General features: G+C 35.5%; 1 protein-coding gene across 1 annotated transcript; it reads left to right on the top strand.

The window, feature by feature from the left end:
- The first annotated feature begins 13,884 nt into the window (after positions 1–13,884).
- On the top strand, positions 13,885–16,349 carry LOC120212334 (DNA replication complex GINS protein PSF1-like). The gene is made up of 6 exons (XM_039210682.1): positions 13,885–14,137; positions 14,697–14,764; positions 15,279–15,392; positions 15,498–15,666; positions 15,963–16,112; positions 16,205–16,349. The coding sequence occupies exons 1-6, from the start codon at positions 14,063–14,065 to the stop codon at positions 16,229–16,231; spliced, it is 603 nt and encodes a 200-aa protein (XP_039066613.1). The 5' UTR covers positions 13,885–14,062; the 3' UTR covers positions 16,232–16,349.
- Positions 16,350–16,966: the final 617 nt, after the last annotated feature.

Raw genomic sequence — 16,966 nt, 5'->3', positions numbered from 1 at the left:
CATTAAGGGGTTATGTTTCCTAAAAGAACTCAGTCACTACTTTTGATTCCTTTTACAATTTTTTCATGTAAAATACGAAATAGCTCTATGAAGCAGAGATTACACTATTGTAGGCACATCCAGGTGTGTCGAAGCAAGAAAGGAAAGTTCTCTGTAGATTAATAGACTGTCAAAAACTCTCACCAGAAGCATCCCTGCACGCTGCTCAAAACGAACGTTTGCCCGTTCGAGCAGTGATTCAAGTGTTGTTCTCTGAGCAAACCAAGCTCAACCGGCACGTCGATTGGAGCAGATCCTTCAGCAGAATGAGGAGTCCGAACACAACCAGAGTTGAACCCCTGGCTCGGTGCCCACGAAATGAGAGATCAACGCTCAATAGATGGAGATAAAGAAGCTGAAAGAATAGGTGGTAAGGGAGCAGAGCCAGTGCGTGGCGATACAAATGCAAATGGAGAAATTAATGGATAAGAAGAAAGGGTTTTTCTGGTGGAGGAAGTTGGGGATAATGCCTTCGCTCAAGAGCAGTGTGAGTGTTTTCGAGAGAATTGGAGAAGACAGGGAGGCTAACTTCGGACTGCAAACGCCGACCGATGTCAAAGCAAGCTTGTTCATCTGTTGTATCATGTTTTGAATTCATGTATGTATATGTTCATTTCCTATGTTTTCATGTTGATGTATCATTCGAATTAAGGTAGGAAATAATGTAATAATAATATGATTTGTATCATAATAAATGCATTTGTATGATTCTTGATTCACGTGGCACGTTTACTATCATGCATAATTGATTTCAATGGTTTTATCATATGCTTTCCATGCAAAAACTTGAACAAATACAATAGACGATAGAAAAATAATTGGATTGTGAGAAATTGCAATGACATCTTAATTATCAGCAAAACTTTTTGTGTTCTCATTCTGATCTAAGTTAAGGTCACTTAATAATTTTCTCAACCACAAAGCTTGATTAACATCCGCTGCTGCAGTAATAAATTCTACAGCGAATTAAACCTCGATTTCTTGCTTCTTCTAGCTCCATAAAAAAAATCGTATCCAAAAGTAAAACAATAGTATGATGTACTCTTTATGTATTCCATAAAAAGAAATTGTATCCAAAAGTATAACTGCATCCCAGTTTCAATAACCCGACGTAGATTTAAGCAGTACCAAAACGACAACGCTTCGAGGACTAGGGGGTAGCATGTGTTTTAGAAATGGAGTATTAGCATTTTAGGACCTATTATATTTGTAATCTTCTGAGTTCATCATTAATCAAGGTTTACGTTTTTTATGATTTGGGGGGTTAATTTATTTTTATTTTATGTTTTGATCACCGTTTGTTTTGATAATGGACCTATTGATTGATTTGACCAAGTGTGATTTATTAATTTATTTACATATAAACCCTTGTTAATTTCATTTTGCATAATTTGTATGTTACCTTCATGTGCATAACTTAACCCCTATCATATAATTGGATTAAGGGTTTAGGGTTTAAGTTTAGGGTTTGTGATCTAATGTTAAAGGTTAAGGGTTAAGGGTTTAGGGTTTAGGGTTTATGGTATAATCTAACATGTGCTTAATTAAATAGGCTTTTTGTTTTTCTTTTAGTAATATATAATGTAACAATTGGACTTTGGTTGCTTAATTAAAAAAATTAAAATTTGAGGGTAGTTGTATTATAGAATTTTTAATATATTTTTAAAATTTTATAATTATCAATAATGTATTTTTAATAAATTTTTTATAATATAATTTTAAAAATTCTAAAATTATAATATCATTTTTTCGAGCTGCTCACGAGCTTTTCGAGTCGAATATCGAGTAGCTCGTTTAGGCTCGTTAGGAACTCGAGTCGAGCTTGAGTTTGAGTCGAGTCCATTCGATCCGAGTATTTATCAAGCCTTGATCGAGTCGATCTCGAGTAGCTCGCGATCTGTCTTGTCTCATTTACAACCCTAGCTACAACTTTTCCTTCTTATTTCAAGACACATCCTAGGTTATTTAGTGACACATCACTAAACACAGGGAAGTCTTTACCTGATTCTGGTTAAGTCAAAATAGAAGCTTGAGTGAGTATCTCCTTTAAACGATTAAAAATTTTGACGTTTCTCGTTTCAAGTGAAAGGAACTCATTTTTGTAGTAACTTGGTCAATGATGCCGCAATCATTGAGAAACCCTTGACGAAGCGACGATAATATCCTACGAGACCTAAGACGATACAAACCTCAGATATATTTTAAGGTGGTTCATATTCTAACACGACCTTGATTTTCTGAGGATATACTCTAATGCAATAAGTTGCCACTACATGACCGAGAAATGCAACTTATGTCAACCAAAACTTGCACTTCCTAAACTTGACATAAAGTTGGCACTCCCGAAATGTCTATAGAAAGATACAGAGGTATCGATCATGCTCTTATTCGGACCGAGAATGTACTAAGATATCATCTATGAAGACCACTACAAATTGATCTAGATGTAAGACTCGATTCATCAGATCCATAAATATCGATGGGGCATTAGTAAGTCCAAATAGACATACGAGGAACTCGTAATGGCCTTACCTTATCTGAAAAATTATATTGGATATGTCGGTATCATTAACCTTCAATTGATAATACTCTCACCTTAAGTCTATTTTAGAGAACACTCACGCTCCTTTAAGTTGATCAAAGAGGTCATCAATGCGAGGGAGAGAATAATTATTCTTTATGGTCAACTTATTCAACTGTCGATAGTCGATGTATAACATCATGGACATGTTCTTCTTCTTAACGAAAAGAACTAGTGCTTCCCAATATGAAACGATGGGTCGGATGAAAACTCTTTCCAACAACTCTTGGATCTGATTCTTTAGTTTATTCAGTTCCGTTGGTGTCATGCGATAAGGGGAAATGGACACCATAGCTAAACCTGCAATACCTCAATATTGAAATCAACTTCATGATCGGGAGCAACCCTGGTAGCTCATCCGGAATACATCGGAGAACTCTTGTACTGTAAGAATATCCCTAAGCGTCAGATCGGAGGCTTGTGTCCACAATATGGGTCAAGAAGGCTTCACACCCTCACACAACAACCTCTGAGCCACAACAGCAGAGACTACTCTGGTAGTACAATTCGATCTCTCGCTAGTTATCACTACCTTGGTCCCATAGTCCTTGTGAAGTTTAAGCTGCCTTGTTTTGCACCACATTAGGGCCACCGGAGCGACCCACTATAAAAATAGCAGAAAATTTAAAACTTTTATTAAAACATGTAACTTATAAAATGATTTATCAGTATGCATAAATAAAACAGATTTTCAGACTCGTATATAAAACAAAATACATTTACATGCCCCCTAATCACATATACCATACTCTGCAAATAACGCCGGAAGAACTCTCTTACTGAAGTCGATTGCTGCACTGGTTCAATTCTTTTAACCTGCAATAGTGAGTAATAGAGTGAGCTTCAGAAAGCTCAGTAATACATAACTACCAGATGATGCTGAAGAACGTACAGATACAGATAAACATATATTTCCTTATTGGTTCAGATATCTACAGATCTTTAGGCTAAGCTGAGGTCCCATTGATATCTCAGGTAGTAACAGATATTATTCAGTTCAGATGGAAATATTTCAGATATCTAGGTTTAGGAGATCAGAATATGCTATCTAGTGTGTTACCGTAAAACCAGTAAAAAGATACAGATCTTTTAAAACATATATATATATATATATATATATATATGTGTGTGTGTGTGTGTGTGTGTGTGTGTGTGTGTGTGTGTGTGTGTGTGTGTGTGTGTGTGTGTGTGTGTGTGTGTGTGTGTGTGTGTGTGTGTGTGTATGTGTGTTTTTAAAACACGAACACTACCCCCATCCTTTCACAATTTGTTTGTGTAGGTTCCCCAGAACCATACACCCCTCACAACCAGTAAGGCCCTGAGCACACAGCCCGAGAAGCCTACAGATATACTTCCTCCAATAATAAACCCCTCATATAAAATATTTCTCCATCAGTAAACAGAGATATCAGAAATCAAAACAGAATTCAAATCAGATATCAGAACATAATTCATATCAGAAATCAGAACAAAATTCAGGTCATGTATCAGAACAGAATTCAAGTCGGAAATCAGATAAAATATTTATTTAATTAGGGAATACACTAGTATTTACAGATATTATTCAGAGATACTGAATAATCTTATCAGGCAGAGAAACAAGGATCTTCTGTGTACCGATAGAATGCCAGAAGTTAGAATCACTATTGGAATAGTTTATAAGCTGACAGAATCATCTGTTATTCAGAATGTGATTTATCGGGATCATATCTTATTCATACATATTTCAGAAGCTCTACATAATCAGAAGGGTATTCAGAATCCTTTACATCTGAGTTACTTGTGTTTTCAGATATGACCAGAGTGATTTGAGTTGATAAGGAAAAATGAAGATTCAGAACCTTTACAATCTATGTCGATTGATCGAATTATCGAAAAACTCTAGAAGAATAGTTCCCAGAACTAATGCTTGTCGACTGGTCAATTCATTGTTCTTCTAGGGTATTTACTCTTTAATATCACAAAATTCTTGTCCATCAATCATCTTCAGGATCATAGCTGAATATATCTTCCAATGGTCTTTATTTCATTTCCATGCTTCAACGATACCAGAAAATACTGACATACTTTATTTGTGGTACATAACCCATAGAAATGGTATACTATGTAAACTCATCAGAGTTTCCAGACTTATCCAAATCACTTACTTAATCCTCGGTCATTGAGGTTACTTATTTCATTTAACAGTCAAGTCTATTTTAGTTACTTCAGAATTTTTCAGATCATTTCGGACGTTTTCTAAATTTTGGATACATATGGTACTTTCGTTCAGCTCAATTCGGTCTTCGTGGTTGATTTGTCGAATAAATATTCAAGTTTTAGTACTGAATACGATATAGAGTTGAGTTTAGCTGAATACTTCCAAAATTATCATCGAGCCACACTTGAGAAGTCGAACACGCATTCAAGTAATATATATACCGTTCAGGTACTGACATATCATTAAGGTTGATCGGCTCACTTAAGTTGTATTCCATAAATTTTAAGGGTAGTACAACACCCATATTTACTTGGATTCCTTAATTAACCCAAGAAATTTACTTAATCTAGGCCATAAGGGTATTTTGGTCATTTTGTTCATTTTGGTGTTTAGTTTTATTCCATTTATTTCAGAGCTCGAGGATATCCAATCATTCTTGAGCTTGTTGATATTCTTGGGTTATTTCTATTCTAGGGGTATTCTGGTCATTTTACAGATCCAGTGTACTTCAATATTTTCCTTCCGTCCGATCTTATTATTAAATTCAAACTTATCATTTATTTCAGTCCTTTTGAACAATTCTGATAAAATAACACCCCTGATAAATTATTCTTCAGGTATTTACTCATAACTCGTATATTTTTTGGTCAAGTGCCTTCTCAGATTTTACAAACAGAATATCAGGAATTTTCTGCACAAAGACAAGATTTTAACAATCAAATCCGTAATTTATCGAGTTAAGTACAAATCCTCAAAATACTTTCTCATTCAGGTCTAACTCGGACAATGTTTTACCTCTTAAAGGCATTTTTGTAATTTCTTAACCAGATAATTTTGATATTAACTCTTAACGAAAATAATTATAATTTAGAGATCCTATGGTTAATTATTTTCCCAAACATTCTCTGATCTTGAAATGATTCTTTAACAGATTTCTAGTATCTTACACAAACCCTCTTGGGGTTAAAAACCGGTTATCCAAATTTTCCAAGTAGAACTAACATTTCTTATGCGCATCAGTAGTTTTATCAGATCAATTGTCTTTTTAGATTTATTAATCAACTTTCAGGGACAATTATTGTCATTTTCTAACATAAGGGTAATTTCATAATTTTACGTAATCGAAGTATCTCCATACCTTATCAAATGAGATAAATTATAAATTGCATATCCAATGTTGATTCCTATATCACTTAATCTCATAACTTGTAATTGAATTCAAACTATCCTTCAATTTCTTATATTAGTCATATGATCCATATTCAGTTATCAAATTTTTACTGTATTCGAATCGAGTGTTGAACTTCATTTATTTACACATATGAGACCAAACATTTTCATTCATGTATTTACCAATACCAACATGTTCCATACAATATGAAAAGGTAGTAATGTATTACCTCGATTTACATGTCATACTGATCGACCATTAATTTACATTCAAACGTCCTCGATCCTTAATTCAACTTCTAATAATTCCTCAAATATATAACAATATAATTTTCATAAAAAAATGGGGCTTAATTATGAAAAATAGATCGACTCGGATGATAAATCAGTGAAAAAAAGCTTACCGAGTTTGAATTTGGCTAAAAAGACCCCAAAAACGAATTCAAGACGTCAACAAACGTTAGGATAGGCATACCCGGAAAAAGTCAACGGTTGTTCAATGCCCGGTCAACGCTGGTCAAAGTTCTGGTTAACGGAAGTCAACGCCGGTCAACGGGTTAGGTCGGTCAGTCAGGTTAGACCAGGTCGGGATGGGGTCGGACCAGTCAAACCGATATTTTCTTCTTCTTTTTCTTTTTTTTCTGTTTACCTGCGCAGAACCATTCCCATGAGCAGGGGGTGGCGCAGGGGGCACGTGTGGCGTCCTTGGAGCCCCTAAAAATCTCAAAAAAAAATTCTTAAAATTATTTTATGGCATTTTGAGACACTTACCAAGCTCGGTTCACAATTTTAAATAGTGGAGAGCTTGATTTCGAAACATTGAAAACTTTAACTTTCTCACCCCTCTACACGCCTGCAACGACAGAGACATGGAGATCACAGGTGGACTCGGAAAGATGCAAGGAACACGATGGTGTGGGAGGTGTCGAAAACGGGTGACCGGATCGACGTGAATCGAAGGAAAACCAACGAAAATTGAGTTAAAACCGACGATACTTCCGACTGAAATTAAAGATGAACGGCACCGATTCATGACGAGAGGTTTGAGAAGATTTGTTCATCGGTCGACAATGAACACGATGGTGGTTTCAGTTCGTCGAACGGAGGCCGGACGGCGAGTAGATCGAAGATCAAAGTCGTTGATCGGGGAAAGGAAAATGAGAATTTTTTCTGCAGAAATACACGGGGAAAGAGGCTTATAATTGTCTCAAAAATAAAAATAGTTAAACTATGAGTTTAGCCACTGAATTTCCTGCACTTTATAAAACAGTTTTCCAACTTTGAAAATTTTCAATTTAATCCTCAATTTTCTTCCCAAAATACCAATTAAATCCACCACTTTATAATTCTAAAATTTAGCCCCTAAATTGGGGTGTTACAGTGCAATTCTATCTCTCACTGGTCATTACTACCTTGGTCCCATCGTCCTTGTGAAGTTTAAGCTGCCTTGTTTTGCACCACAAACTAGCATCGTGTTCTAGTAGTCAACCTATGCCTAATATTATTTCAAACTCCCGAAATAGTAACTCTATTAAGTTAGTTGGGAACACTTGACCTTGAATCTCCATAGGGAAACAATGATGAAGCTTATCAACCAAGACATATAATCCTAGGGGACTGGACACTCTAACCCTTATTTCTAAATCCTCAATTCGAATATTTTTTCTCGGACTAAATCATAGCAAATGTAGGAGTGGGTGGAGCTCGAATCTACTAATGGAGTAACAGGAATAGAGAGCACTGTAAAAATACCTATAATCACGTTAGTAGCATCACACTCCTCATAAGCTCATACAACATACTAATGGGAGGTAACTCTGGGCTCCTGACCAGACTCTAATATGGTGTTACCCTTACTGGATTGACTCGAAATAGCTTTGCTACCTCTTGTGGACCCTCTGTCTCCCTGAATAGATAATATCGATTTTTGTGATGAAACAAGGGTCATACTTTGGGCTCTCGGATAATCTCTCACAAAATGCTACAGGGACCCAAGTTGAAACAACCTCCAATCATCTAATAATACTTTTCGGGGTGCCTCATACCACAAGTCGAGCATACTGGTTGAGTCGGTGCCTACTTTGACCTACTAGTGCTTGAACCAGAAGCTGACGATAAGGGTCTCATGCTAGGGCCAGACCTACCATACGATCTGAGCTTTAGGTTGCTCCTCTAGATGGCCTTGACGATGGTCTCCCTAAACTCTGAGGGGCCCTATCCCGCTTCGCATTGAGATGTTTTGACTGTCTCTGAAGCCTTTTGAGTCTGACTCACTGAATCGCTTACTGCTTGAGATTTCATGCACATGATTCTCATAACTGTATTTTTCTGATGGGTCAACTCTATAAAAATACGGGGACAGTCAATTTTTTAGTGAGTGAGGATATCCAGGTGGAAGCCCTCCCTAAACCTTCTACAGTGGTAACCCTCAGAAGAAATAAACTCGGGCGCATAGTGACTCAATATGAGGAACTCTCTCTTGTACACCAGTACCGTCTTGTCACCCTGGGTCAGGTATAAAAATTGGTCCCTCAAGTCATTGACATGGGCCTCTCCTATGTATTTCTCTATGAACTCTGATAGAAAATACTCCCAAGTAGGTCTATCAGGCTCCAATAACATCTTTATGGTATCCTACCAATCAATTATGCCACCCTTCAAGAGGGCGGTGACACACTCTAACTTGCCCTTTAGAGTGAGGTGAAGCTAACGTAGCGTATGAAGCGCCTCCCTAAGCCACTAGTCTATTGAATTGGGGTATTCATCCCTGGATCCGAAGAAATCAGTGGTCTTGTACCTATAATGCCTCTTTAGCGGAGACTCCTAAGGTGATACTATCGGTTACACTAGAGGTACGAGTGGGGGAGGTGGCATGGCGGATACGTTCAGTGGCACGGACGATCTACCTAAGGGTCAAAGTCAGGTCAATAAAGAATGTAGCTTACTCCACACCTGCGTCCGTTGGTACCTCATAATCAGAATCTAGGATGAACTCGACACCAGAACAGCTAGCAAGGGAGATGTGGCTCTCTTTCCTACCTAAACGGCAATAATCGATACTATCATTATCGTCATTCCAGAAACTTAAGTATTATTGAAACTCTAGGGTGTGTACTCACACAGAAGCTTACAGACTTTGACTTGAGGGTCCTAAGAATGACTAAACCTAGGCGTTCTAGTACCACTAAATGTAACACCATAATCCAGTCTGACCCAGAGGGTCCATGGATTACGATGCCAAACGAGACCACCGAAATGGTCGACCCAAAAGTTTATTTCCAAACGTTTATACACATCGAATCATTCATCATATCATAAACAAAAATCATGATTAAGTTTACGAAATATGAGAGTATTTCAAACACGTACAAATACAACCATTGAGTTTAAAACAAAATAAAGTTATGACTCGAATAAATACAAGGTCCACATAAATATATGCCCTTAAATGACTCAAGTCATACTTTGAGAAAAGTTCAGTCTAGAATGTATTTGCACGATAGGCTTCTCCTCGACCCCCTACTGACCTATGCACAGAAACACATTCCATACGCTGAGCTCACAAGCTCAAAGCCACGAAAATAACTATGCAATACTACATGCATCCATTTCATGATCATGTCGGTGCGTAAAGTCATGAATATATAAAGACAACTCAACAAATATATGATAGGCTAGTAAAGTGGTCGGAGGAATTTTACGTGTATATCAGATAACATATTGGCCTATCTTGAGACAGAATAGTCTCGGGATAAGAGTCAAAATTTTACGTTTATTAACACTTATCTCCCTCATTTATCCTACTTACCCAAGAGTTTTTTGGGTAAGGACCAAAATTTTACGTGCATCGGAAGCTCACATCCCGAATCCACAGATATTGGCTCTCGAGTGATAGGTAAAATCCAGAATTTTACATGCATCAGATACGTACTTGATTATATAATATCTGGATATTTCACAAACAGAAGGCGATCCTCATAAAGCTAGAGTAACTCGGGTGTCCTGACTGTTTCCCAAGCATCAAGCAAAGGCCAATCTTATGTCACTCTAACTTACTTGATTTCTAGGTGTGTTTTAAGTTAGTTTAATTGTTCTCACTTGTATATAATACTTGAGGTTTACCCAATCTTAAAATACCCTACACTTGAACACCTAAACAAAGGAACCAAACTGCCCAAAAATCAACGATATTATTGATATTGTGTCAACAATATCGATACTGACCCTTGGGTATCGCAAGATGAGTACCGATATCATAAATGCCTTTGATGTTTTAAAAAATGCCTTGGTATCCCATGAGTATCAATACAAAAATGGGTTACAGTTATCCTAAACTTATCACTGGTACTGATATCACCCTTGAGTATCGAGACCATACCTCGAGTATCGATACTTCTTTAGGGAATATCAATATTTTCCCTTAATTTTTACATTGTTTTTTCCCATACGAATAACAATATTAATATTATTCTTACAGTATCAATACTGACGGCCTGAAGTGCCCTATTTTTAGCATGAAAATGCATCTAGATCTCACCTATGCATTCCCCTAAGGCTAGCAAAGCTTATTAAAGTCTTATTTAAGGTCTTAGAGGTAAAATTGTATCATCTTTCATGTTCATAACCATCAAATACAAATTTTATCATGGAAATACTTTAGCATGCTTCATGAGCTAAACAAATGATATATGCACATACAATGACCTACATGTGGTATGATCTAGTCAGAATCATGTTACCTTGATGTTTAGCTGCTGGAAACATCTCTTACTTACCCAAGGACTAGTTTTTCCCTGCCTTTTGCCTTAGAGCTCCATCTTTGCTCTTACACTAAGCAAACAATGAAAATGAGTTGTTAACTCATTTTAAGTCTTAAGATGAAGATAAAAACATTTCCTTACAACTCAAATCACAAAAATGAGCTAGAACCTAAGGTTCCACAAACCTCCAACAAAAACTCATTTTTGGTTAGCTAAGCCAAAACTTGCAAATGATAGCTTGGACATGGAGTGTGGTTCTTACCTTGGAATTATTAAAGGGTGCTTTTACTTTTTAAAGCTTATAACTTTTTATTAGCTCTTGAGGAAAAAGAAGATAGACAAAAAGTAGAGAAGAAGAGACAAGTATTGAGGTGAAAGAGAGAAGAAAATTCAGACGGTGATACTATCAACAATTAAGGAAATTCATCCTTGGTTTGAAAAATGGGTCATTTTCTCATTTGGTTACTCTACATTTGATTCATGATTAAAGACACCCTTTCTCATGGCTTAATGGGCTCAACCCAAGCCCAAACACAAAAATTCTTAAACCTAGGCTCTCTATAACTAATGAACTTATCTAAAGTCCTTCTTGGGTTAGCCTGAAAATCTTATCCCGGGATTCGATGCGTTACACAAACATTACCCTCAACATCAAAACCTTATCCCTTTAAAGCATCCTAAGCGATATCAGAATCATCAATTATTGGTGTGTCATCCTATACTATCATTAAAACAAAAATTTCATCATCATCGCAAAATTCAGCAAGGCTTTCATCGAATCGACCAACAACATTATCATATATTGTTGGTCATGCTTCTTCAGTGACGAACACAACTGTTGATGAGGTAGAAATATCTGCAACATTTATCATTTTAGCGTATATCTCGATTATTTGACTATTTGAAGATTGATACAGTCCAACCATCAAATCAACATCATCATCATCATCAAACTAGATACCTCTATATATGAGTGGAGTCTCTGAAATTATGTGTTGATAACTCAAACATGAAACGAAAGCTCTAAGTTTTCTTTCAATTTTCTGTTTCATTTGGAAATAAGATACATCTACAGGGAATATCATGTTGCGCGAGCCTCTATGACGTAAACACAACACATCATCAGTTTGTATAATTTGGCCATTTAAATGAACAACTGTGAAAAATTTGTTAGCCATTTCTTTAGAAAAGTTTCTGGTGGTTTAATGAAGTTGTAGAAAGCATAAGTTTTGTGAAGATTCACATAGCATAAGCAAATTTAAAAGAAAAACAAGCTATCATCAATGACCATTCAATTCGGTGAAAGAAACTTTTCAGTGATATATCACATTGTTTCATAAACGTTTTAGTGATATTTCACTTCATTTCATAAAAAAATGTCCTTTTCTCATACACCATTTAATAAACAATGACGAGAACTTTTCAGTGTCCAATTACTTCACTTTAGAAACTTTTCAGTGATATATCACTTCATTTAAAAAAAATCATTTTCTCATACACCATTTAATACACAATGACAAACTTTTCAGTGCATAATTACTTCACTTCAGAAACTTTTCAGTGATATATCACTTTGTTTCAGTAACTTTTAAAAAACGAGTTATCATCAATGACCATTTAATACGTCATTTTTTCATACACCATTTAATAAATAATGACAAAAACTTTTCAGTTTCCAATTACTTCACTTCAGAAACTTTTCATTGAAATATCACTTTATTTTAGAAATTTTTCAGTAATATATCACTTCATTTCAGAAAATAAAAAACTTCATTTTCTCATACACCATTTAATATACAATGACAAAAACATCCTATTTTTTGTTATATCAGCTCGTCCTACAGGAAGCACTTCATGAGGGCTTATAAATATGTGTGAGCTAAAAGCTACTTTACTCATTTGAAGCAAAAAAACATCTAAAAAAATTTGAGTCTTTCATTTCCAAAGCTTGACTTTTTTCCTAACATGACTATTATTAATTGTTTTTTATGATTGCAAATATTTAAGCATGTATTTAAAAGAACATTCAACTAAACTAGTTGATATTGAAAATAAAAAGAAAAGGTTAACTCGGAAGTAATAGAAGAGTATCTTCATTATATTATAAATTGCTACTATCATGCACGAGGTTTCATCTAATCAAGAATGTCGACCTTGTTGGCTGCTTCCAGCTGGAATATCCCAAACTAAGAAAAATGATGAAGAAACAAAGATAGATGATGAAGACCGAAAACATGGTTCCAATTTGTATGTGAACGACAACAAGAAAAATCATGGAGAATTGAAGAACTAAATATTACTTCTGATGAGTCTATTGATTATGATGATTAAAACATCATAAAAATAGTCGTATGTTTATGATTTTATTTACTATTTAAGGTGTGTGTAAGGTTTGTGGTATTTATGTCCTTAAAGTAATGTGTTGAGTTTGTTGCTTTATCTTCTTAATGTAATATTTATGGTTCATTGTTTTTATCTCATAAATGTAATGTGTTGAACCAATATTTGATTTTGTGGTTATTTCGATTGATTGATAATACTAATATAATGTTTTATGGTTTAGGGTTTGATGTAATATTTTTATAAACAAAATCTATTACAATATCCTGAACTTTTCAATGATATGTCACTTCATTTCAGTGCTCAATCACACTATTTAATACTTTGTACTAAATAAAACCTCATCATGATAGACGAAACTCATCATCTCAGTATGACAAGTTTTATTTTTTCATTTTAAAAAACACTTCATATTAGAAAATATTAAAAAAACATTTTTAACAGACAAATCAGTTGAATAAAATATTTTTTCTACCGAAACTCGTCACCTAGACATGATGAGATAAGAAACACTATTACAAATACCGTAGATCCCAAAATAAACTCTTACATGCCCTATTGGGCTAATTATTTTCTCCCATTGCTGTATTGGGCAAATTTTGCCCGATCAATGTATTAACAATAGGCCCAAAACATATTAAAGCACAAAGTGAAAAACGCCCCCACTGGCGCTAAATTTAAAAATTAAAAAATCACACGCCAAAATCTCCACCCGCTAAATGTAGATCCAAAGAGAACTTTGTATTTGTCTTCACTTTCTTTCACTTTCTCATCTCCCGAAAACCCCTAAACCCCATTTCCTACATAAACCAGTTTTTATTGTTTTCCAGACTTTTAGATAACTACTCCATTTTATATATAGCTTAAAGTGGTGGGAAATGTGCAAGGAGTTCGGTGAAATGTCTCAAAGAAAGTTGTGGTTTTGAAGGTAAAGTATATAATTGTAAGGGTGGACTTTTATATCGTCAGAAAATGCACGGAAGAAAGGCATATGAGCTGGTGAAAGAGTTTAGCAGTGGTGAAAAAGGGCATCTCAATATTTTCAACGTAAGGCTACTGGCTTGCGCACTTTTATGCGGAAATCTCTTTTTATTTTACATTTAAATGCTTCAAAGATGAACAATTTAGTTGTTATGATATTATTGGAAAACTGCTTGGTGGATTCATTGCTTCTCTTTGAACCTAGGTGTCTATCATTGTACTATTTGCTTAAGTTCTAATATATCTGAAGATTGGTTGTTTTTTCCCAAAGTACCGTTAATTCTGTAAGATCCTTGAGGGTTAAGTTTTTTATATTGAAAATTCTTAGCAATTTAGTATCATATATGTTCTTTACTCATTCAGTGTAAATTCCAGTTTTTTTTGGTGCATACTGACGCTCCCTACCAGCACTAAAGCTCAAAATTTGAGAACATTTTATGTTAGCTACTTGAAATACTGAGAGAATACTTGTGTTTATAATTTTGCACGTTGATTTTCCTTGAAAAGGTTTCAATTTTAGAATGCATCCACCTTTTTCCCCTTCTTGATATGATGCCAAAGCTGTGTTTAAGTTGATGTGTGCTGGGTGTTTTTATTTATTGTTTTATGGGATGTGATATTGCAGAATGAGTTGTTTGAGCGAGTAATTGAAGAATGTAATGAGCATCATAATGCATTTCAATCACTAATAAGGTAATTCCTTGTGCTATTTTGCTTCTTAAACCTTTTGTTTTGTTTGTCCTTCCTCTTTCCCCTCTTCTTGTAACTATATCTCCTGAAACTTGGTGCTGCTGCTTTGTCAATTCTTAGTCAATGGACCGGCATCTGAGTTAATCTCTATGCTCCAAGTGTTTCCTAGCACCTCCTAGAGGTTTAATTATGTATATTTTGGAACTTCCTTAAAAAATGGATATCAAATGGTAACATTGAGGGTAGCTAGAACTTTAATGAAGCATTTGTGTTAACCTGTAGATTTTTAAGTTTAACTTTATTTGCAATTCTATGCATATTAATTGCAGTAGGTTGTGCATATGAATTGTACTAGAGCTTGAGGTCGAAAAGTGGCAGCAATCAAATATTCTCTCCAAAGTTTTTGTTATACTCTGACTGTACAGTGCACTCCTTAAGATGCCTTATTTATTTTATTTTGGGGAGTTTGGCTCGGTTTAGAGTTTTGTACCAAATGAACGTCATATATGCTATATAGGAAAATGCAAGAGGAGGGACTGGAAGTCCAAACAGCCAAAAATGCAGACCACTATGGAGCACTCATCCACCACATTTCTCTAATTCGCAACAAGCGTTGCCTAATGGCATATGTGTGAGTTTCTTGCTCATTTTGTTGCCATTTCCACAAGAAACTTATTCTTGCTAGTTTACATGTTAAGATGCGGTTTCTTACCATCACCTGCTAATTTTTATACAGGTACAATCGTGCAGAAATTATAAGAGATTTGGCGTGGAAGGTAGGGTTGCTTCATGAACTTCCACGTGAAATTCAGGAGAAGTTCAGTGACTCGGAGGAACATTATTTCAAAGATCATTCTAAGTCTTTGAAATTATACATGTCACAACTGAGCCTTGATGTGAATGTGGTAAGGGCTTCTCTTATGAATTAAACACTTGTAAGAACTAATTCTAGGGTTATCTCAATGCAAACCTTTGATTAAACTTAAAAGCAGAGCCCTTTAGAATATGATTCTGTTGTTGGTGGCTTGATGTTACATAGAACTGATAAGCCTTAAACTGTATTTGAGCAAGTAACTGCAGTGTAGTTAAACAGGAATTGATTGGTCTTCCACCATACAGATTTTATTCTCGCTCAGATAGCATTATAAAGCATCTGTCACTGTTAACTAGATTGCAATGGCCAATGGTCTTGGTTTGTCAGGATATGGTGCCTCCAAAAGATCCCTACATCAAGGTAAGGGTGCTTGAAGATTTAGGTAGTGGAATAATTCTCAGCGATAAATCTGCCAATTTTGCTCGTCACTCGATGCACTTTCTCAAACGAACTGATGTCGAGCAATACATTGCACGGGTTAGTGGTGTTTTCCAGTTAGCTTTTCTGGGATCATGACAAGGGACTGCTAAATCTTTACTGACTTCTCATTAATTTCCTTTTATCAACAGGGTTTAATGGAGGAGTTGACAGGATGAACCTGGAAGAGGTACATCTATGATGTCTTCTCCCCCTTCTCTAGGATAAAGATGTTTCATGCTTGTATCTATTCAGCAGCCATTAAAGTGTTATCCCATTACCTTGCTTGTTTGTTCAATGTTTATATGTGCATTATAGGTCTTGCCAAGACTGATACAACTTGAGCAAGAAGAAAAAAAGGATGCAACTCGTCTTTTTCCCCTTTTTTCCCTTATAGATGATGACAATGAAGTTATCTAGATTCTTTCATGGCAATTGGTTTTAATCATAACTAGTGAGTATCAATAAGGGGTTTGAAAGACTACCAAGAAACAAGTTTTATTATCTTTTATCCTGCTGCTTTGCAAACTGCAGTTTGGCACTGCAACTGCACTATCTTTACTAGCTGAGGAATCTCATATCATAGAAACTGTTTTAATACAGAGTTCTCCACCAGAGTAAGCCAAGGATGATTCAAATCTCTTTCAATGTTGTTCTTATAAGCGACTTTGTGCAATCATTTTCCTTAAATTTGGTTCTCTGAGATCCTTCATAGCATTCAACACCAGTTGGTTGCCATTGTAATGCAGCTTTCAATGAGCTTGCGCTCGAGAAAAGTTACTTATCGAGCGAATTTACTTCAAGCAGTGACAGGTCCTGAAGCTCAAAATTTTAATTTTTTTTTAATAATGGGTATGAATTTTTTTTCTTAATACATTAAATTAAATTTAACTATGTTTCTAAAATAATGAGGC

Source organism: Hibiscus syriacus, unplaced genomic scaffold, assembly GCF_006381635.1.
Source record: "Hibiscus syriacus cultivar Baekdansim isolate YM2019G1 unplaced genomic scaffold, ASM638163v2 tig00110013_pilon, whole genome shotgun sequence".
In the NCBI taxonomy this organism is placed as follows: Eukaryota; Viridiplantae; Streptophyta; class Magnoliopsida; order Malvales; family Malvaceae; genus Hibiscus; species Hibiscus syriacus.
Note: the sequence above shows the minus strand (reverse complement) of the source record. Positions and strands in the feature narration are given on the sequence as shown.

Excerpts from the sequence above, each read along its gene's own strand:
- LOC120212334 (XM_039210682.1), top strand. The coding sequence starts at position 14,063 with ATGCACGGAAGAAAGGCATATGAGCTGGTGAAAGAGTTTAGCAGTGGT. Across the intron at positions 15,393-15,497 it reads CGTTGCCTAATGGCATATGT|GTACAATCGTGCAGAAATTA; the intron begins GTGAGTTTCTTG and ends ATTTTTATACAG. Across the intron at positions 16,113-16,204 it reads TCGAGCAATACATTGCACGG|GGTTTAATGGAGGAGTTGAC; the intron begins GTTAGTGGTGTT and ends TTTTATCAACAG.